General features: G+C 39.9%; 2 protein-coding genes across 6 annotated transcripts; one reads left to right on the top strand and one right to left on the bottom strand.

Annotated features, from left to right (window-relative positions):
* The first annotated feature begins 562 nt into the window (after nucleotides 1-562).
* Nucleotides 563-2,757, top strand: LOC117468863. Its single transcript, XM_034113212.1, has 5 exons — nucleotides 563-625; nucleotides 1,426-1,584; nucleotides 1,680-1,781; nucleotides 2,028-2,219; nucleotides 2,328-2,757. Exons 2-5 carry the CDS (start codon nucleotides 1,426-1,428, stop codon nucleotides 2,505-2,507), a joined length of 633 nt encoding a protein of 210 aa, XP_033969103.1. The 5' UTR covers nucleotides 563-625; the 3' UTR covers nucleotides 2,508-2,757.
* Nucleotides 2,758-2,833: 76 nt separating this feature from the next.
* Nucleotides 2,834-21,192, bottom strand: myo1ca (myosin Ic, paralog a). Of its 5 annotated transcripts, none has more exons than XM_034113185.1 (33): nucleotides 21,084-21,192; nucleotides 16,951-17,184; nucleotides 13,161-13,319; nucleotides 12,955-13,070; nucleotides 11,815-12,013; nucleotides 11,540-11,620; nucleotides 11,212-11,391; nucleotides 11,020-11,118; nucleotides 10,214-10,327; nucleotides 10,050-10,121; nucleotides 9,832-9,951; nucleotides 9,281-9,363; nucleotides 9,041-9,146; nucleotides 8,870-8,950; nucleotides 8,695-8,786; nucleotides 8,482-8,576; nucleotides 8,319-8,365; nucleotides 8,104-8,184; nucleotides 7,854-7,959; nucleotides 7,160-7,277; nucleotides 6,942-7,055; nucleotides 6,727-6,803; nucleotides 6,047-6,115; nucleotides 5,576-5,660; nucleotides 5,318-5,477; nucleotides 5,147-5,230; nucleotides 4,952-5,045; nucleotides 4,493-4,548; nucleotides 4,260-4,395; nucleotides 3,668-3,738; nucleotides 3,496-3,593; nucleotides 3,303-3,402; nucleotides 2,834-3,218 (listed from the first exon to the last, which is right to left on the bottom strand). In XM_034113185.1, the coding sequence occupies exons 2-33, from the start codon at nucleotides 16,966-16,968 to the stop codon at nucleotides 3,192-3,194; spliced, it is 3,138 nt and encodes a 1,045-aa protein (XP_033969076.1). In that variant the 5' UTR covers nucleotides 16,969-17,184; nucleotides 21,084-21,192; the 3' UTR covers nucleotides 2,834-3,191. The 5 variants fall into 5 exon arrangements, with proteins under 5 accessions (XP_033969076.1, XP_033969057.1, XP_033969065.1 ...); XM_034113166.1 differs by lacking the exon at nucleotides 21,084-21,192 and adding an exon at nucleotides 17,510-17,608; XM_034113174.1 differs by lacking the exon at nucleotides 21,084-21,192 and adding an exon at nucleotides 17,354-17,460.
* Between the last annotated feature and the right edge of the window lie 949 nt (nucleotides 21,193-22,141).

Raw genomic sequence — 22,141 nt, forward strand, 5'->3', positions numbered from 1 at the left:
ATTTCAGACATCCCACTTTCATCGTCATGACCATGTGATGACACTCCACAGGAAGAAGACAATGTATCTGTGTGTGTTGTCATTGTTTGAGTGTGCAGTAATACTCATTGCTGTAATTGTGAAGAAAATGTGTCCCTTAAAGAGAAGAAAAACAGAATATAAGCATGCAGGGGAATACAAAAGTGCCAATTAGATCAAATTAAGATTTATGTTCCATCCTTATCTGATTGTCAGTGTGACATTTAACTTTATATATGCTGGAATAAACAACCTCACTATGTACTAAAAGCACAAAATGTGAAAGTGTTTATTATAAAAATTCAAATTGCAGACTATAACTCCCTAAACATTTATTCCTCGCTCAAGAAAACACTTTTTCCCTAAGTAGAATCATTTCTGTATAACTTGCTTCCCCAACTCACATTTCTGAATGAATCACAGGCCGCAGGATGCTGAAACAGAGAGAGAGAGAGAGAGAGAGAGAGAGAGAGAGAGAGAGGAAGGAAAACAATAAAAAAGCCCAGCAATGCGAGAAACTGAAACTAAGACATGAAAGATATATAAACAGTACACACGCCTTACTATAACATGAAGCTATCTTACTACTGTTCACTGCTCCTCCAAGGTAAGACCATCTTGTAAATATAGATATTTTAGAAATGAAAAGATTAATTGTTTTAGTATTTGTCTATATAAGTATATATATATATACACACAAGGTATATCTTTTTGGTTAGTGTATCATGTGAGCATTTAAAACAAACGACAGCAGGCTATTTTCTTAAAAAGGTGCACAGTGGTGTTTATGTAAACATAGGGAAACATTTGTAGGTAACAATCTGTTTTTCTTTCTTGAACACACTTCAAAATGTATGTTATTAGGCCTGTCAGACAGCTGCAGTGATTCTGTATATGCATGATAACATCTAATGACACTTCTGCTGTTTATTTGTGTAGAATTGTGTTAGCTTTTATTGTCAGTAAGATCATGAGGGAACACTGCCATACATTCAGTGACTGAGAAAGAGCTTGACTCACCAGGAAGAAAGTCTGTGACAATGCTGAGCGAATACTTCCAAACTGAAACTATTTTTAAGGAATCAGGACATTTTTGTTTCCATGAACGTGCAGCTGTCAACGTGTCACTGAATAACACAAGAAAGAAAGCATGAGGATGCCTCGTGGTAGAGGTTGTGGATATGGGTTTTGTTTTTAGACATATTAGTGGACTTCCTTCCAATGCTTGGTATGCAAATGGCCAGTTAGGTTCCCATAAACAGAACCAGTGTGCTTAACCGGAACGCTGTCATTTGATGTTGGAAGTGATACTGTGGGTCCCCCTTTTTTTTGTGTTGTTAAATGTTAGCTATTTGAGATAATGAAGTGTGAACATCAGATGATCTATAACCATTATCTCTGTTTCAGATGACTCTTTGCTGGCGAGCTCTCTTCCTCCTTTGCTGTGTCCTCAGCTGTGTGAAGTCCTTTTCTCCATCTCCAGTCCTCCAGAAGAGTAAATACAAAGACTCCTTTAGCCTCACAAGGTCAACCCGAACCCGTGTCCAGCAGCTGCAGAAGAAATACGTGAGTACTGCACACCACTCCCTGCTCTATAGTTATATAGACGGTACTAGCGTTCTCTTACTAAACATAATGTTTCAATGTTTTTACTTCAATAGAAGGAGCAGCAGTTGGGGAATAAGCACTTCGAGGACAGAAGCCGGCAATTAAATGACCTGCCATTGCTTTCTACAGATTTCTACAGCTGGCTAAAGCTCACGGTTAGTATTTATTCAAAACAAATAGAAAATCACTGTGATGTATTTCTGCTAAACACATTCTCAAGTTTCATTGTTTTGATCATTTCTCCCCCGCAATCATGATACATTGTCAAGTCTGCTCTTGCAGAATATAAAACTTGTAAAACTTTGACTGGAATTCCCCTTTAACAACTTTAAGCGCGGCATTATTATTATTATTATTATTATTATTATTATTATGTAATAATGTGACCTTCTCTTGTTCAGGACTGGGAACGACTGCACAGTGCATTTGTGGACATGCAGGCCTATTGGAATAGGCTGGACCGGAAGAGAAAACAGCTGGAGGGGGACGAGAAAGAGCAGATGGTGTCTCGGGCGGTCGGCACCACCCTACCTCAGAACATCAGGCACGTTCAGCATGACCTGAGGGACCTGATGAGCCAAGTCAGCAGCCAGGTATCCACAAGCTCTTTACTGAAACACACTCACATTGTTAACCCCCACATTAAGTATTTTGGAGGAATGATGCCATGGTTTTGATAAATAATACTTTTTCTTCTTCAGATGAGTTACATGAGGAGTTCTTGGACAAAGCCAACCTTTCCTACACCATTAAACCCTCAAAACAGATCCCAAACGGTTTGGGACAGCAGTGTGGAGGGTTACATCATTCTGCGGGATCTAGACCTTTACCTCACCAGGCTGGCAAGAGACTTCCTGTTTCTGGCTTCGAAAACACACTGATGACTCAGCGCTGAAACAGAACCGTGACGACAAAAAAACAGCAAAACTAAGAGAAGGCAATGAGCACTTATTGGGAATAATACCCAAGTTAGTACTTTAGGAGATCTTATTTTTGCTAGTCACATTTTTTACATGATGTTTTACTGTATGTCTAAGGGTTTTCTTGGGTATTTCCCACAGTTTCTGTATCCTCTCTAACTTACAGTTAGCAATAAGCTCCCAACACAGACAACACTTCCCAACATCCTGTTTTTCCCCTCACTATACTGGACTTTCCAAAAATATATTTAATTATTTATTGACATATTTATTAACATGTTATTTATTTCAAAGTATTTTTATTTCTCTTACAATAGAGATACAGTGTTAAAACATTATTATATTTTATATTGATAGAATGGAAATGTATTTATGTATGACTGACAATAAAGAGCATTTGAAAAACAGTGAAGACTTCATGTTATGGTTTTCTTATTATAAAAAAAGATCAGTCATTTTTGCAACATTGAAGACATTCGTAATAAAGTTGATGCGTATTAATTAATAAGGGAACTTCCTTCTGTTTGAGCATGTGCTTGTGCTGCATTTTGTCAAGATACAAACGAACAAGGACAACTTCTAAAGCGGCAATCCTCCCGTGAGCTAAAAGGATTACCGTTTGACTGGACGCTGTTTTAGGTTTCTTCATGCAGAGTTGATCTGAGGGGCGGTCTGTGGAGGGAAATCAGATTGAACAGTTACCTCCCCAAAATCCCCTTTCCAAAACACATGACTCCAGATCAGTCGCTGACTCACCACCAGCAGATGTCCTCGCTTGCCTTTGGCCACCTTCAGTTCCGACCCCCTGACGAAATCAATGAATCCCTCTTTGCCTCGAGCCACGACAAACCTTATGCTGCGTGGGGGACAAATAAAACACAGGAGGAAGAGATGAGTTATAATGGGTTTCCAACAAATAACCATAGAGCAGCAGGCAGGGAAGCCTCACCTGCCCGGGCTGATGTTGACGTAGTTGACTTTGCTGGCCATCATTGATAGTTTAGTCACCACCTCGATCACATGGTGGCAGTGCAGCACCACATCGCCCTGAGGAACACACAGCATGGATTTAGAGTCGTTTGTCACCGGTAAAACAGTCACTTCTGAGGGTCCTACTGTACCTTCTGCTTATTGTCCTCGTTGGGCATGTGCAGCACAAACATCCCGTCGCTGAGAGAGCTCACAGAGATACCTGATAAGAGAAAACCTGGCTTAGACTTATTGAACCAAAGAACACAATCACACTGAATTACGTTTGAGCCACATTCTTTAGTCAGTAAAAGGCGAAAGGGTTATTTTATAAGATCATTAAACTCTTATAGTTTCACTGCTTTATCTTGTTTTCAGGCAGATCTTTCCAATGGGGAACTGAAACTGCTTTGCTCTAATCAAAGCCACCTGATCCATTGACAAAATCCATAGTTTTACATTGCAGAACACAGGAGCTGCTAGTCTTCCGCCGCCTCATTCATTTGCGTAATTGTGTGACTGTGGTGAAACTAGACTAACCAAACTACAGCTTTAGGGCTGGTACTCCTGTCTGCTTCTCTAAACTGTGTGCATTAAAACATCCATTTCCTGTAAAGCGTCTATGGATAAGTAGCTCATACAATCTCAAACCCCAATTACAATGAGCTCAGTAGTGATCATGGATTAAAGGACATCGCTCTATATCTTATCATATATAATGTATCAAATTGCCCCCCTCTTTACCTCTCAGAGCAGCGTAGTCGATCCTCTGTTTGATCTTGGTCCTGTCCACCAGCACAGCGAAAGTGTTAGTGAGGAGCAGCTGGCGAGGGCGGGGCTTGAAACCCCTCCTGTCGTACTTTACAACCGTAACGCCGTACTGAGAAGCACAAGAAAGTCGCATTTGTAAGAGCCTGCGGAAAAGTTATGCAGCACTTTTATAATAATCGCACAGGATAAATAAAGGTTAATCCCACCTGCACTTTGTCACTGCCGAGGGTCTGGACAACTTTCAGATTGATCTGCTCACGTTCTATACAAAGCAATGGGAAAGTATCTTTTAGAAAGCCTATCTTAACATCTTCTGTATGGTGTTCATTTAGCCACATAGGTTGAAAAGGTGTTACAGAGCAACCGTGAGAAGAAGTAAACTCAGAAATAATAAAACAAAAAACAAGACAAAACTCACAAGTTTACTATAATTCTCTGACATTAAAGTCATATTTGAATGAGACAACAACTCAGAAGATTCTTGTTTTTTGTCAAGGAACCTCGTCATAAATGATTAATCTTAGAAAAGGCTGAGATTTTTCTTGCAATATTTCTCTTCTCCCCTGGCTCTGTAATGTTTTACTTTTGTTTAAACCTACAATGGACTGAATACGCTGCCGTAGATAGTAAGTACAGAGCTAAATGATGCGTGTATCGACACGTACCCAGCCTGGAGTCCAAAAACAGCCTTCCAACACCCTGAGGGTAGCTGTCTTTCTCATCCTTAAAGATCTCACTGGCGACAACCTTCTGCATCATCTTGAGAAACGAAAGAAAAAACAAGCAAGAGAAAAGAAAATTAGCAGATTTGTTCTTTTTGTTCAAAACAAGTTAGGCCATGCCTTCTGCAGTGAGCCTACCTGCTTCTTCCATTCAGGCTGGACTCTATGGCAATACTTCGCGACCATGTTTCTCATGTGAAGCCTCCGCAGGTGGTCAGAGGCCTGTCGAGAGCCAAGGGAATTACAATATAGAATTTGCATTATTACTACTTATTAACTATTTTTATAAGTCTGTAATAGTGGGTGTACCTCAATGAGAGAGGGAGGAGGTGTCGGCCAGCTTTTGTCCAAAACGCTCTTGGGCAGGTTTTTCCGTAGGTTCTTGAGGAAGGAGTAGCGCACGTGATCATGGAAATACTCGTTCTCAGGGCAGAATTCCTCATGGCGGTAGATGAAGCCCTTTATTAGCCTGAAATGAAGACAGATAGAGAAAGAAGTTAGCTGTACATGCAAAATGTGTACAAAATATTTAGAGAAACAAACATTAACAAAGTATCAGTGAGGCACCTGCGTATTAACTCAGCAGCCTGGCGACGCCTCTTAGCCCTCCTGCGTGCTTTCATCCCCCGCCACCCTGACTGGATCACTATCACTATAAGTACAAATACATGCATGTATTAACCCCGGGACAACTTGTCTTCTCAGTCAAAGAAAACATCAAACAACAACAAGTTACAGACAACAAAAAAAACATATAAATCTAAATACATGAACTGGAATGTATACATTTAAAAAAAAGGTATCTTTACGTTTGTGTACATACATTTAACAAAGCTCAAAGGCCCAATATGACAATTGAAGAAACCCAAAACAAACATATAAAGAAGTAAAAATGTCAATAAACCCCCATCAAACTAAAGTTTGGAAGGCGAAATAAATACGTAATAAACCTGATGTGAGTAGTTATATTTCTTTATAAATGAGCATAGTGACACTGTTCTGTAAGGGAGAGGGGTCAGCAGCAGGGGGCGCTCTGACCTGCTCGTCTGATGCGTTGGTACTTGGCTCTCTCCCTGTAGCCTCTCCAAGACGTCTGCAGGGTCAAAGCTGGGATAAAACACATGTAAGAGAGTCGGACATATATATATATGACAGATACTTGCCAAAATAACTGGATAAAAGTATAATGCATTGTTCCCTTGGGCTTAACTATAACAGTGACAAACTGTAAAATAACAAAGTGATATGCCATGGGGAGCACAGATAAGCATGTGTCACATGAAAACGTGGGTGTTGGAATAATGTTGACAGATCAAAAAGGTTGCCAGAAGTTCTGTGTAAAAAGAATGGAAATAAAAAAGCAGCCGCAATATTGCACAGGTCACGTTGTGTTCCTTCCTGTGTTTCATTTTGAGCAGGATTTGGGATGGCTAGGTCAGGCAAAGTGTAGCGGATACAAATGTATTGTTAACAGCTCAGTTGTTTAAGAAAGAGGAAAAGATGATTGTGGATTGGTACTGGCAGATACTCATCATGGATGGAGTATCGGTATGAGACGTGAACAATTCGAATCCCTAGTTAAGCATTATCAGGCCAAGTTGTTTATTCATTATTTATCCAAAATGATGATTACAGTGAGGTGATATGTTGCCGTTTAATGTTATTAAAGTCATTTTTTAATCTTTTTAATTCTCAACTCGCTGTCCTTGCTTACTCACCAATATCTGGCCTTTTTGCTTCCAGTGCATCCTCGGTGTTGAAGAGAGTTTTTGGGAAGCGGATGAAGATTTTTGACCTGCAGATCATAGCCAAAGACATTTATTATCAACACAGCTGTACCATTTCTCTTGATGAACACTACAATATAAAGTGTTTGCATGAATGTATTAAGTGTGGGTTGTATCCACTAAGCTTCCCCCTGGCAACACATTACCTGCCCAGTTTGTACTCCTCTGCTTTATATCCCAGGTGGTTGACCAGTGTGGAGACACCGTCAGACAGTCTGCCATGCCAGTTGGGCCACGTCTCGGGACAGAGGGGCTTATACCTAAAGTCATTTAAACAAACCATTATAATGACAATAGGCTGAACATAGAGTACATACATAATGAACAGTCATCGAGGCAGTGAGTTTAGAGAGATGTCAGTCACCTCTGCAGGAAGGCTTCAAAGCGACGGCGATAGGCAAAGCCAGCTCTCCTGACCCTCAGGTTCTCCATCAGACCCAGGTACTTCACCTGGTGTCGGACCAGAACTTCATCAAACCTTCCTGCAGGGGGAGATATCATTAACCTCTGACTCATACAAGATTGGCAAATCTGATGGTACTTATTATATACTATGCGAATGATTACATATGGCAAGTCCTCAAAATGATTACTTTATTGGGATCATCCCTAAGAGATTCTTGAGGGTTAACTACACAGTTCAAATATCAATAGAAGGAAGGAATATGGTAGTTTGACATCCATTTTAAATGGTAAAAAGCAGTTTAGCCATTGTGGAGATATTATATGTCTTAAGTCAATAATTGATATACCTCAAATATTTTGTATGTGTTTTGAAGGATCGGCCTTGTTTTCCCTATTTTGGTCTTTTGGGTTATTTTTCAATTTTAGGGATAAACCTTCTTGTTTTCTGATTGTATTTCCTGTGTTAATCACAACACATCCTCCATCTCTTTCGAATTAAAATGCCATCGTTTATTCCCCTCCCAGCGGGGCTTTTATTGTGAAATCTGCAGTGATTGTTGGGTTTGAGTAAAACTATGTTGTAGTGATAACTATGTGGAAATTAACCAGGTAAGCCTTTAAAGACAATATGATTACAAGATGTAAATATCTACCTGGCTGCTTGGCATCATTTGGTTTGATACAGCGCACATAGGACGGCTCTTTAGACATGAGGATCTCCATAAGTTTCGTCAGGCTGTTTTTAAACTGAGTGGCGGCCTAAGAAACAAAACAAAAAAACAACAGCATTAAACTATGGGAAATTCTCTGTATATTCGTGGGCATGTGTTTGGGTTTTTTCAAGGAGAGAGAGGGTTCATTGGCAATGTTGACAGAGATAGAGAGAGAAAGAGAGATTCTCACCATCTCCGGGCGTTTCTGGTCTATCGCTTCCTCCTTGCGGAAACAGTGACTCAGGATCTGGTTGTCTGACTGACACATGACCTGGACAGAGACCAAACCACACAACCACATGTCAACATGGCACTCCCCCCCCCCCACCACCTCCTCTTCCTCTTCACTCAGGAGACCGAGGATTTCGAAGGCTGTGGTGAGACTCTACCTTTCATTATTCTCACCTCTTTCAGGTTCCTGTTCAGCAAATCATTGTTCTTGTCTAGGAAACCTATACCAGATAAAGAAAAACACAGACATTTGTCAATAAGGAATCAGCGGGTTTATAAGACTGGAATAAATGCATGAATACAAATAATCATCTGGTTATTGAAAACCCCATCTCACCATTGACATTGTAGTTGACCTCTCCGGCGTAGTGCAGCAGCCTGAACTCCTCCCTGCTCATCACCCTGCGAGTCTTTCCATTTGCCAACTTGTGACTGAAAGACACACATGTAGGAGTTTTAACATGCACAGGACTGCTGGTACAAGAAGCTGTGGATAATAAAGTATTTGTACTGTATGTCTTGATGATATTTGATACAAGATGATGCTCACGTGACGAAATGGGGATGGCCGCCCAGTGTGTCTTCCAACTTCTCGAGAAAGGAGACATCGCAGGTCTCTCCAGGTCTCAGACACTCCTCATCCTGAAAAAAAAGCATTTAACTTCACCCACAGTGACAGAGACAACATCGTATACAGACAAACCTATAAAGTTGTTATACAGTACCAGAATGGAGATGATGCCTTTGTGCTTCTCTTCGATCAGGTCACAAATGATCTTGTTGTCAAAGTATTGCACCGTCTCCCACTGACATTAAAAGGTAGAACAGCGTAGTGTAAGCATAGTAATGTATATCAAAATATATCACATTTTATTTGTCTTGACCACTCAACTCACTGCAATTCCCTCGGTCTCGTACTCCTCCTGCTCAGATCTCAGGGTGAGCTCAATGAACAGTTGCTGGAGCTTCTCGTTGCAGTAGTTGATGCAGAACTGCTCAAAGCTGAGGGGAGAAATGGAAGGGAATGTGGAAACTTGCATGCTAGAGTTATGTATAAGCTTTGTGCAATCGGGACAATAAGAGACTGTGAAGCAGATTAAGGTGTAAGAGAGAATGGAAATGAATAAAGCGCATACCTATTGTGCTGTAGGACCTCAAAGCCGTAGATATCTAGAAGCCCTATGACAGAGCAGCCCTTACCGCTGTGGTAGATTTCCTCCTGTATAATGTACATTACAGAACATGCAATGGTAAACAAAATAACAGTTTGGTAGCCCATAACTGACTTCATGAAAATGATAATGTTCAAATAGGTATAAACATCTTTATTTGGACTTCAATATTGCTTGCAAAACTGTAAATTTGTTATATATTGCACCTCCAATGTCAGATTTGAAGAAACATTTAAATATTGTCAAATCGGAGTGTAACTTTTAAAATAAGATGTCAAACAGCTTTTCATTTTATTTGAATATGGTCATAGAAAGCCCATTCGAGTATGTGCATGTTCTTATGAAAAATGAATTATTGCATTTTTATTTTAAATCAAATAGCACATACATGTGTGAAAAATGTTATATTGTGGAATTAGATATTCAATTTCAAGTCCACATTATCATTTAAAAAGTCCCCTAAGGGCTTCCGTACAAGGCCTCACAACATGATGGGGGAATTTGAGTTACTGCACCTTCAGAGCCAGCGACTGGTTGATCTTCTCCACCAACCAGGTGAAGGTCCGACCGTACACGGCCTTGGCTAAGGCATCGCGGGCAGACACCGCCTGCTCAAAACTGAGTGGGGTGATCATCTGTAAAGCGCGGATGCAAGCACAAGACACATTTATAAAACAACACAACACACACTAAATAAGAGAAAACATGAGGATCAAGGACACTATGACGTCACCTCCTCTCCTTTGGCAGTGAGTTTCTTGTGAGTGAGTGCCTCCCCGAGGGCCGAGCCATCGACACCCAGCAGCTGGAAAACAACAAATCTGCTCTCAGTTCGGACTTTCTGCGAATGTTTTTGCATATTTGAACATCTGATAATACCAGTGAGACTGTTCTGACCTTTGTGAGGCTTGTTATCTTAGTCTCGGTGGTGATGTAAGTTTCTCCCTCCTCGCCTTCCCCAAACTGAGTGTTTCCCAGGTGGAGAACACTTGCGATGATGTTCAGCAATTTCTGAGGTCAGACACAGGAAGGACAGTTAACAAAAACCTCACAGAGGAACGATCTGTTCTTTAACTCAAATCAATGTCTGGAAGGTCACTGAGAATATTAATAACATCCATCAGAACCAGAGAAAGTGTGCTTTAGGTAAAAAAAAGTATTTTTCAAACAACTCTCATATTAAATAGTCAACACAAATGCTTGAGTAAGCAAGTTTACTTGAACAATACAAATATTCAAAATGTTGCATACTAAAAAAGAATGTTGAGTATACAAATTATTTGTAAAAAAGGTTTTCGCCATTTAAACTGCACAGGGTCCTGTGGTTTAAACAGTTTTGAATGTGTTTATGATGATGGGAAATGTGATGTGATGAGGCCAAGGGAAAGAATGAAGGATATTAAACAGCACACATATTGATGGTGGAAAATAATATTCCCATTATTATGCAAATTGTAAGAACATTGAATGTATTAAATCCAATCCATCAATGTGTTCTACATAATTTGACTGCATTTTAATGTATGACTATATGAAGAATTTATAAAACTAACTAACTGCCTTTATGTGAAAAAAACCTATAAGTTGTCATTTAAAGTGTTCCACTGAGCGTGTTAAACCAGAGATTATTAGTTAAAAACAAAACAGTTATTTTGTAGCGTGCATTCAGGTCAAAATCATTCCAGGCGCTGACTGCTTCTCACCTGCACCTCTTCCTCTGTGAAGCCAATAACGGACAGCGCCTTCATCACGACTTTCCAATTATTCTTGTCACTGACGGAGCTGAGTCTTGGACAGTTTCCCTGAACAAGATGATTAAACATTACAGCACAACTGATGGAACAATTGCATTGACCTCAGTTTGGAAACAAACAAATAACCTGCACCACACACACCTTTACCAGATATTGGTAGCTCTGAGGGTTTCTCTCCAGGCCCAGCGTGGTGAGCAGGTCGTCCTCCCCTCCGTCCAGCAGCTGGTAGAAGATGTGGAAGTTCCTCTCGCCGTGGTTCTGGTGAATCACACGGGACTTCTCCAGCAGGTAGTTCAGGATGTGACCGCCTACTGGTGCCCCCTATAGGGGAAGTTACAGAAAAACAGCAACTATTAAAAGCAGGTTCAAAAGTCTGAGCTTCTATTAATGGTATAACTAACTGGTGTTATCAGTATGATTTAAGCGCATATGATTTATATAAAAGTTTGAGAAATGAGGGAGTGTTTACCCTAAAGTCAAACTGGACATCCATGTATTTTCCGAAGCGGCTGGAGTTGTCGTTCCTAAATGTTTTGGCGTTCCCAAATGCCTGAGCAAAGCAAACAAGCCAGGAAATTAGAAGGAGGAAGGGAAATTAAGAGCAACAATAGAACAAAATCAAACAATATTTACAAATAAAGAACAAGCAAAGGTCCGGATAGTATCATATGTTTGTAAAAAGCAATAAGTCTAAATACACTGGGCTTTCAACTGTAATGTTTGTTGAGTTAAGAGAAGAAATACCTCCAGGACGGGGTTGGACTGCAGCAGGCATTCACCGAGGGCAGGCATCTGATCGTTGGTGGGGCAGGTGACGGCGTAGTACAGGAGGATCTTCTTGGACGCCTCTGTTTTACCCGCTCCACTCTCACCTGATATCAGAATACACTGGTCCTTCCTCTCGGTCCGCATGGCCCGGTAAGTGTTGTCTGACAAAGCATAGCTGAGGGGGAAAAACAACAACAGATCAATACGCTGAAACTTTGTGGAATACAGTCACACAAACACTTGCCTGTTACTTAACCATTTCTTGATTTGATAAGAAATGTTTAGTGGTGGAGCCTTTGCCCACTGAGCTCTATTTCTCTGGAATAATCTCTGACTGCCATCTCGGAGGCAAGCTCTGTTCATCATTTTAAATCAACGCTGAAAATAAATAGGTTTTTCTGTTTAATATGATCTCTCTAAGACCGTCAGCTGGGTCACCCAAATCGCAGTGTGTTGATAAGCCAAACAATCCTGTTGTGATTATATGATCGCTGAAGAGGAAGATCTTCAAGAATCTTAACCTTGCTGACATATTAACATTATGAGGTGAGTGGGTGATTACTCTTGTTTGCAATAGTGTGTCTTTTCTTTTCTGACAGATTCAGGATAACGTCTACTGTAAATAAACTAAAATTGATGTTAAACTGAATTTGAAGTTGAATACATCCGTCAAATGGATTAAATACAACTCTGTAATGACAGATTAAAATGTAAAGTCAGTAGTTTACATACTTGTTATTTTAAATATATTTGTAAAACAACATTTTCTTACGGATTGTAACAACATGATAGATTACATTCAGAATGTTTGGACATTTATTCTGTTAATAATATTAAGGTCTTTAGAGTCGAAACAATTAATATATCAAGGGACTGACAAGAAAACAGTAGATCATTTGATATGGAAATCATTTATAAGTTGCGTCCCTAAAATGATTGAGCTATATGTGGAGGTTTAATTACTAAAGAAACATATATCTCATGCATGCCTCAATAAATCTTGTTTGAGAATACATTTAGCAATATATTTTTCTCAGCATACTGTGTGAATATTAGCTGGGCAGTTTCCAGCAGAGGCCTTAAACATTCATGTGTGAGGACCATGAGGGGACTCACATGTGCGGCGATATCTCGTAGAAGCTGACTCCTCTGTAGCGCTCCATCTGCTGCTTGGAGTAAATCTCCAGCTCTTTGTAAGGGTTCACCGACACCAAAACCGAGCCAATATACGTCTGCGGCAAAACATTAGATCACATTTTAAAATGTTTCACCATACCAGCTGAAGTGTTTTGGAACATGTGAAGGAAAATTGGCTTCATTACATAGATGAGGTTTTCCCCAAAGCGTCTCCGTAGGTTCTCAATGAAGGCCGCCTCACTGTTGTAGTTTTCCAGCAAGACAAAGTCCTGCACCCCCACCCTGTCCCGGGCCGTCAAAGCGCTCTCCATCACCAGGCGCACTCTGCCTTCAATATCCACCTCCTGTAGGAAGAGCGACAAGAGGAACATTACAGATATGAAGCACCTCAGTCACACTTTCCAGAACATGTATTTTCAACACTTGTATAGGGAATCTGCCAAGAGCAACAGAGAATGTTCACTGATAACTGATTATTTTCAACAAGACAACTATTAGGCCTGTAGGAATCATTATTCTTTTGGCAAAATTAAAAGAAGTAGCTTTTTTGGTTTTTCATTGATGTTATTTTTACAAAGCTTACACTCTTGTAAAGATGATTCCCACCTCCTAAAGATCTTTCTGGTAGCAGGTAAACATTATAGAACACTGGTTTTAGTTAAACGCTTGTATCTTCTAAAGCAGGGCTTACTCAACACAATTCCACTTACATTTCATTTAGCTGACACTTTTGTTCATAGCAACTTACAATAAGTACATTCAATCATGAGGCTACAAGTTAATTACAGCAAAGTACATTAGCTTCGAAAAGGCCAAAGTGCTACATACAGAAAATATAAGTGTTTGGTAAAACTCATAACCTCATATTTGTTTTTGTTTCTTAATTGGTTTTGCTTATTGTACTAAATAATCAAGAGATGTATTAAATACAATGTTTAGCAGTACTGCAGAGAAAAGATGACTGTTCTTACTGTTAACCATATGCTGCCTGTATAAAGATGTGAACTCTTCCAATAGATGCAATAACTACTGTAGACCAGCAGGGGGCAGAACAGGCCTTATCCCATTTATTCTGAGGCATGATACATTCACCCAGTTTAGAAAGGTTTTACATCTGGCGCAGTGCTCAATATAACAATAATTACCACATAATTACATTACAAGATAGAATCCGTGTATGAAGAGAGACACCTTCAAAATATCAGGGCAAATGTCTCCAGACTTACCGGCCTCATCACCAAACTACACTCCAAAGAAGAACAGCTCTACTAAGCCATGCCAAGATTAAACAATGAAGACATTTAAGGAATCCAAATGATAAACAGACAGGGTAGACTCCTCTATGATACAATAGTGAGATAGTCATGTATGTACAGTACACACAGCTTTATATCACCAGTTGGGATTTAAGGAAAGTATGTTTACATGTCAACCACAATGTGATGGCTAACATTATAGCGCAGACAGGAAATAATAACCCTTTAAGCAGAGAGGAATTCTCAGATATGCCCTAAGGTAAGATATTAACCGCATCCACATTCATGCAAAGAGATAAAACTGTCAGCAGTTAATACTCACTGATGATAATAATCCAGACAAACAGTCCAGTGAGTAATCAATGCACTACACCCCAGCAAACCAGCTGCACTCTACTCCAGTATCAAAGGTACATTTATGAGAGAAGCCCTGCCGTTTTCCTTTACACATTTGAAAAAAAACAAGCAGAAGTGGAACAAAGGGGCTAGACTTCCACAGGACTTCTGTTTTTCTTGAAAGCACGAGCCTCTCAAGGGTCTCATTTGGCAGCTTAATGCCGGTAAAAGGTCATTATCTCTGAGAACTGGATGCAGGAAAACCCTTTTCAAAACAAGAGGACAACAGTGGAACACAGCCAAAGTGCGAGAGCAAAGGAAAGTCACTGGACTCTTCCACTGCGGCCCCTCCTCTCTGCTTCACCTTGGAGTATTGTTCTCCCACTCCTGCAGGTGGGCTTCCTACAGATAGTAATTAAAGCTCACAGTCAGATTTTCCAAAGGATACAACGAAGGAATGTGAGGGTCATGTTTAGGGCAGCACTCAGTGGATGCCACTAAATGTTTCTGTGTTGTGTGTCGCCGGCTGTGCTTTTATAACAAACACTGAGGATACTGTACTGTGTTTCTGCATTCATAGCCAGGAAGACATTTGAATGTGTCCTTACTCAACTTCAGGTGCTGAGGATGAAATGAAGCTGTGGTCAATCACAACTATTACTCGATCAACATAATCACCAACTATTTTGACATTTGTTTATTGTTAAAGTTCTTTTTTCATGCCAAAATGGCAGAAAATAAAATGTTCCGCCTCTTTAACTTCAAGATTTTCTGTTTTTGTAATGTTTAATGTCATATTAAACAGAATATATTTTGATTTTGTACTAACAAAATTACACATTTAAAGACATCAACTTGGACTTTGAGAAACTTGGATTTACTTTTTTCACAAATTTCTTGCATTTTATAGACCAAAACACTTGATCATTTTCTCCATCAATCGATCAACTGTTACATTTAAATTTAAATGTCAGCTAACATAAAAATGTGTGAAGTTGTATTCTGTACCCCCTCCTCCCCTTTTGATTTTCTTGTTGGTACTAAAATATATTAATATTAAAAGTTTATTTTATCTCTTGGCTTCCACAAGAATACTAACTTTCTTAAATGAAACCTTTATTGATTCATGTGATTGCTGCTTATCACATATAATGTCACAAAGCTCAATGTGGGCTGGTACAGTATTATGGATCTTATAAAGAAAGTCCTCCATGTGTTCAGCAGACACATCAACCCTCACAGTGGTTGATGCTGAACAGTAATGCATGCCTCTGAACTGTGACAGACGGCTTTGGCATGAAACGTTCATTCCACCTCCTCAGATCTCATTGCTTTTATGATCATCTGTGATTATTATTATCAGTAAGATGTACAGTAGCTTCTGTGCTGGCACTGTCTGTGCAACGCCGTGCCTTCCAATGTCTGAAACATCCAGATTTGTGTAATAATCTTGGTTTGCTCTTATTTTTCTAATTAAATGTGAACTAACATCAGACCTCCCAAACACTGTTTTCTTTTAGGACTAAAAAAACACAGCAAACATTGTTTTCAATAATCTATCCCTCAGCAGTCATGGGTTATATATTTTTTTCGCGATTTTCACCATCACATGTGGAACCAATTCATTTTTAATGTGGAGAAGCCTCGTCCAAAACATGTTTACCTCTACCGCTGGAGCAGAGGAAATCTTAAAGGAAGTTAAAATAATGGAACTGGAGACACATCACCTACATTACTACAGGCCTAGGATGGAGATATAAGCAGAATATAAAGTCATCCTTGCAGCTCTGTTGTCAGAGAACTGACCCGAGGCCCTGTTGTTACAGCAGTGGGGGTCTGATCTAACTTTACGGAGCTTTACAGGGGATTTGACTCAGAGTGGTGGAGCTTCAGTGAAATGCAGGTTTGTGGCTGCAGCAGCAGTGACATCCAGAGAGGAGGCTCACCCTCAGTGGGACTTGGCTCCAGGCCCCATGACTAAGCTCTGCTGGGCCGACTACATTCGGATTGTCTTCCTTATAAGGCCTGCCCCTGCACTCTGTCCCAGGGCGAGCTGCTCTGGGACCACAGCTGGCTCTCTACCACTGATGTGCCAGTAATGCTAACGGTGGAAAAATACCAAGTTTACCCTCTTTAGGTTGCTTGGGTTATATCTTAAACAAAAACCAAAATACGCAATGACTCATGCTCTAAAAAAAAGAAAAGGAAAACAAATCTCTAAGTGACTCATTGTTCTGTTTTGCTTTTCCCTCCATGAGAGACAAAGTGAATTGGTGGATCGGATCTTGTGCTTCACTGTCTAAGCACACCAGAAAAAAATCCAGTGTGCAGCCCTTAACATGAAAAAACACAACAAGGAGCATCATGGTAGTCAGGATCTTACCCTGCCTTGGTACCTCATCCTGTCCTGTTGTTGTTGTTGGAAGACCTCTGATCTGGTGGTCCCCCCCAGGCTGGCGCTCCTCCTCCTGTGTCAGGCAGAATCCTCAACTCGATCTTCTCATCCACCTTTGCAACAGACTTCAACTTATCCTCTCTTTTCTCCCCCACGTCGGTCACTTTCTCACTCCCTCTCAGCTTTGGTCAGCACGTCTTCCCCCCTCTCCGTTTGGCTCCCCTGTGAGGACAGAGCAGAAGCACTTAGGCCAAAACACAAACAGCTCCTCTTGTTTATACATTCACTTCATCTTCCCTTTGACAGCTCAAGTAAATGCCTGCCTCTCCGTAAGTCCTTCTCCTTCCCTCTAAATTACATTGCATGAAACAAGGGCAGGAACTCCACTCACACGTCACACACAAAAAAAAAGTAAAGGGAAAGTAAGCTGCTGGTGAGAGCCAGTGAATCAGACCGAGAGGGTTTGGAAAAATGTGCTAAGAGCCCCAAACTAAAAACATGTAATCACTGTGCAGCTATATAAAAAGGGGGAAAAAACACAACTCACATGAGGAGATCTCACTACATTCTTTCTTTCATTCCCTCCCTGTTTAGTTGGCTCCCTCCCTTTTCTCCCACAAGCTGAGACAGAGACATGGGATGTGAGTTATGGAATTGTTTCACCAGCAACACTGACGGTCTCCTAGTGACAGTCTTTCACCGCTGATGAAATAACTTTCACCATCATCATAACATCACCCTGCAGATATTCAAAAGGCTGTTATTATTCTGATAATAGTCTGGTCCTCCATAATCCCAAATGTGTGTAATGTTGTCCAAGCTCCATTCAAAATACAACCTAATATGAATTCTATAGTGATAGTGCTGTTAGCAGGGACCGCTAGGTGCGTCACTTTCATTTTTGACATTTTTGAGGAGTGCTGTCAGGGCCACATTGTCTCTGAGAGAGAACAGCGCCCCCCTCTGGTTTCCCTCCCCCTGCTCTCACCCCATTTCCCCTCACTCTGCTTCCACGCCCCACTCCCTTCCCTTTGCCAGCATCATCAAATATCCAACGCTGAGGAATCTGAATAATGTTACCCAGATGGAGAAAGCCTCTCGCTCTTTCCCTAAATCCCAGGCTGTCTAAAGTAAGATGGAAAAAATCTTCATGCTGCTACCTCTCGAACATTCACACAACTAAGGGAGAATTGACACTGCCGCGTTTATTAAACTGTTTGAAGATCTTGTTCCACTTGGAGTCACCTAAAACTCCATTAAGATGCCTTGCCTCTTTTAATATAAACACTCCTGCCAGGTCTGCCCTTGTCAAGTCAATTTGATAGATATCATAAATCACTAATTTGCCCCAAGGGGCTTTACCCTATGTTTCCTCACTTCAACTGTTGCAGTCACATTTCCTAACAGATTTCCTTGATGAAACTTTACTTTGCCTAACTGCATTCCTCCAGAATTGCATGTGCTGTATTCACACAGTCCTCACCTCAAATGATCTGCGGGTCAACTGTCAATAAACCCAAAACATCAAAGGAATTAGATCATAGTTGGTCATTTAATTGTCACAGACTACAAGCAGAATGGTAGTTATTGTTGTGTTCCCCTATCAAAGCTGAACAGAGCTCTAGTGAAATATGATATATATATATATATATATATATATATATATATAATATAGACGTTAACATGGTGTAATTCAGGATGCACTGTATGTTTGGTTTCAAATGCTCCTCTTCTGAAAAAGAATACACGCTGAACTATTGTTGGGACCAATGTTATTTTGAAATATGAGTACAGTATGTTAAATAGGAGTTTATGTTCACAGGAGCACCATGCATCCATGCCTGGCCTCGCCGAGCTCCTCTTTCAGGCTAAGCTTCAGGGCCCTGTTTTCCTCAGCTGAGTGTCATATGTCATATAGACCTGGAATAATTCCAAATTCAGTAGGCTTGTCTAACAATGTCTTTACAGGTCGCACAAAAAAAAAATCAATCAGACAGCCGCAGCGGATCCTGAACACAACTCGACTAAGCTTTCGGGGTCACATGGGGAAAAAAGCTCCTCTATACTGTAAGGTGAAGATTACTGCAGGCAGCCATTATTTATACAGAACACAGCAATTGCCATTTGAAATAGACGACGCATCTATTTCTCAGATCTGTTCAGAATGTAATGTTTGAGCATGTGTGGTTATTGCTCAAACTATTAAAATAATTGTCAGAAAAGTCAACTTGAAGATTTTGAGGTCAGAACTGTGCTAAGACGTCTCAGACAGAATATACGGCAGATAGATTGCTGGCAGCTTTTTTTAAACTTACTTTTGAAGGGCGTCCAATAAATAGCAATGTAACCACATGCATGTGGAACACATGAGGGTTCACCTAACACATCTGGCGTGTCTATACCCTGCATCTGGCACGACCTTTCTGCTAATGAAATTAAAAAAATCACTTCCTACAGCCAGTGAGAAAACTATGTATACAGTTCCACGGTAGACAGCACTTTAACCACCTACGTTTCTGATGTATCCTCCTGCGTTATTTTCCATCTGAATTTTTTTCAATAAGTGTTCCTATCTTTGTTTAGCAGTTCCTGTAAGAAGGATTTCCTTCCTAGCTGTTTCCTGATGTTCAGGGGCTTCCTCCATGACCATTAGCTCAGTTCTGATGTGAACTATGCATTTTAATGTTTAGTTATATCTGCATGCCTAAATCTAGCTGTTTATAATTGTTTCCTTTCCAGAGAACTGAATAACAGAAATAACATTTTTTTTAAAAGATGCAACCCTGAGCCTGACTTCAACTTCAGATAAATAAAAACTCAAAACAAATTCTGAACATCTGACATAATATGGAACCAATCCAAAGAATCCTACCCTCCGCCCTCCTTAAACTGGCTGCCTGTGACATTATTTGAGTTTGAGGAACAGCTATCATTTCCCTCATTTTGTATTTAAATTGCAAAGGTTTTCCGATTCAATATAACAATGAGTCATTGAGGAATGTAGTAGGAAAATCGTTTTTTCTCTCTTCACTTTTTTCAAATTCTCTCTCTCTCTCCCTCTGTCTCTCACACACTCATAGACAACGTATATGAATAAATGAGATAGTGGATATCAGATTAAAAAGGCACACATATAGTGCTAATCTGAATCTCCTCATGCTAGCATTTACATCATCAAATGTATCTCTTCTTTCCTTTCGTTGACTTGTTATGTTGCATTATTTATGATTCAGTGTAGAACTATTTGGAAGATAACTTGAAAATAAAGAGCAAATCAAACCTTATTTGGGTAACTTAACCTAACACTTCTTACTTTCTGGCATGTCCTTGGAAGAGACGCCTTTTAGTGTCACCTATCGTCCATCTGCACTGCCCTCGCTCAGCACCCATCTGCTGACCCAGTTCTCACCTCTGCAGCCTCTCATCCCCCAGATCCCTGTTACACCACAAGGGCTACTAAATTGATCAAGATGTAAAACAAAACCTGTTGAATCTACAAGCTGTGGAAATACTTTTAAATGTTGCAGGAATTTAGAAACAAAAACAAATGGGGAACAAATATCTACTTAGGAATGATATCTATATGTTTTCCATTAATAACAATAATAATAATAATAGTAAACACACAATGAGGAAGATGTTTAAGGGCAATAGTGTCACTTCCTCTGCATGATCACTCAGATGAGCAAGCATGAGTTTATCACTAACTCCTCATGTTGTTCTGAATTATAGAAAGGCTTAGGGCTCTGCCTAGTGGTAGTAATATTCATGACACTGAAATTAATCCTATGCCTCTATATTTTGTGAAAGGGGTGGATTGCCATTACATTTGGAGCCCAGAATGAATTCCTCATGAGTTTGATGACTGCTAAACTTTTCATCTTGTCTCACAGATGAAATTTCACACTGACTAACTGTATGCAGGATTTTCCCGTAATAGTATTTTTTTCACAATAGGCTACATCAATTATTGTCAATCATCTCAATACTTATTCTACAATAGCATGCATCTTGCACATCCTAAAAATATTCACATGCATACTGTACACACATGACATATGTAGTAATATAATGCACATGCATATCTGTAATATACCATAAACACATACAAATAAGCCTACCTGGTGCTCCTTAATCGTCAGAGTGCACGAACATCCTTATTGAAGTGCAGCTAACACTTTCTCCCATATCCTTCTCCAGTAGCAGTCTGGTGGTATTATTGGCCACACACTCCATTGCCTGTCTGTTTTTCTTTTCCCAGCAGCCTGGACCAAATGCACTCTGAATACTGAACCGCTCAATCCAGATGGATAGAATTACAACACAAAAAACGCACAAAACAAAACTTCATAGAAAGTAAATGAGACCGCATTAAGCCTTCACTGCAAAGGGTGATAAAACATTTCATGCAGTTTATAGCCCATAAATCCGCTAGGAGGCAGCAACGCTAAATTTAATCAAAAAGTAATCAGATATGATGCTGATGACAGCCTCTGTTAAAGGTGGAGGTGCTGAATGGTAGTGTACTGTGATATTACACAGGCAAACTTATGAGTACAATTAGACTACTCATGGTTGCATTTATTACATCAGTCTGTCAGGGGCTTTTGCATATATTGTATTGTATTATATTGTTTTGCTGTATCTATAACGCCTGGACTGTCATGGTCCCTGTGCATGCTGCTTCAGTCTCATTTCCATTTAATTTGTTTATTATTACTTATTAGGCCTATTTATATTTCCCCCCTAAACTGTTTGTCTGTTTACGGAATGTATTTGTTAATATCTGTAATATGATATCATGTTGTGTTTTAAGCATGTTCACTACTCAAAATGAATTATTTGTATTGCTTATCTACATCTAAGCTAAAGCTAGTGCTGGAGTCTAGGCTACACCATCAATTTTTTTGATGATTGTCAGTATTAAAAAAAAAGTGCTGTTCCAAAGCTTAAAGCTTAAACGTGTTTCTGTTTGGTCTTAAATACGTTTGAATAAACATTATCGTTTGACACATATCAGCCAACTTTGCTAGCCTGACTGTGTTTGGTGTAATGGTATGCTTGCTTGTTAGCATACAAAAAGGCCAACGTTCCTTACCTCTTTAAACCGTTGTTGACAGCAATGCAGTCTTTTTTAACAATTAAAAAAAAATATATTCAATTGAATTTTTAACATTCT

Source organism: Trematomus bernacchii, unplaced genomic scaffold (assembly GCF_902827165.1).
Source record: "Trematomus bernacchii unplaced genomic scaffold, fTreBer1.1, whole genome shotgun sequence".
NCBI lineage: Eukaryota > Metazoa > Chordata > Actinopteri > Perciformes > Nototheniidae > Trematomus > Trematomus bernacchii.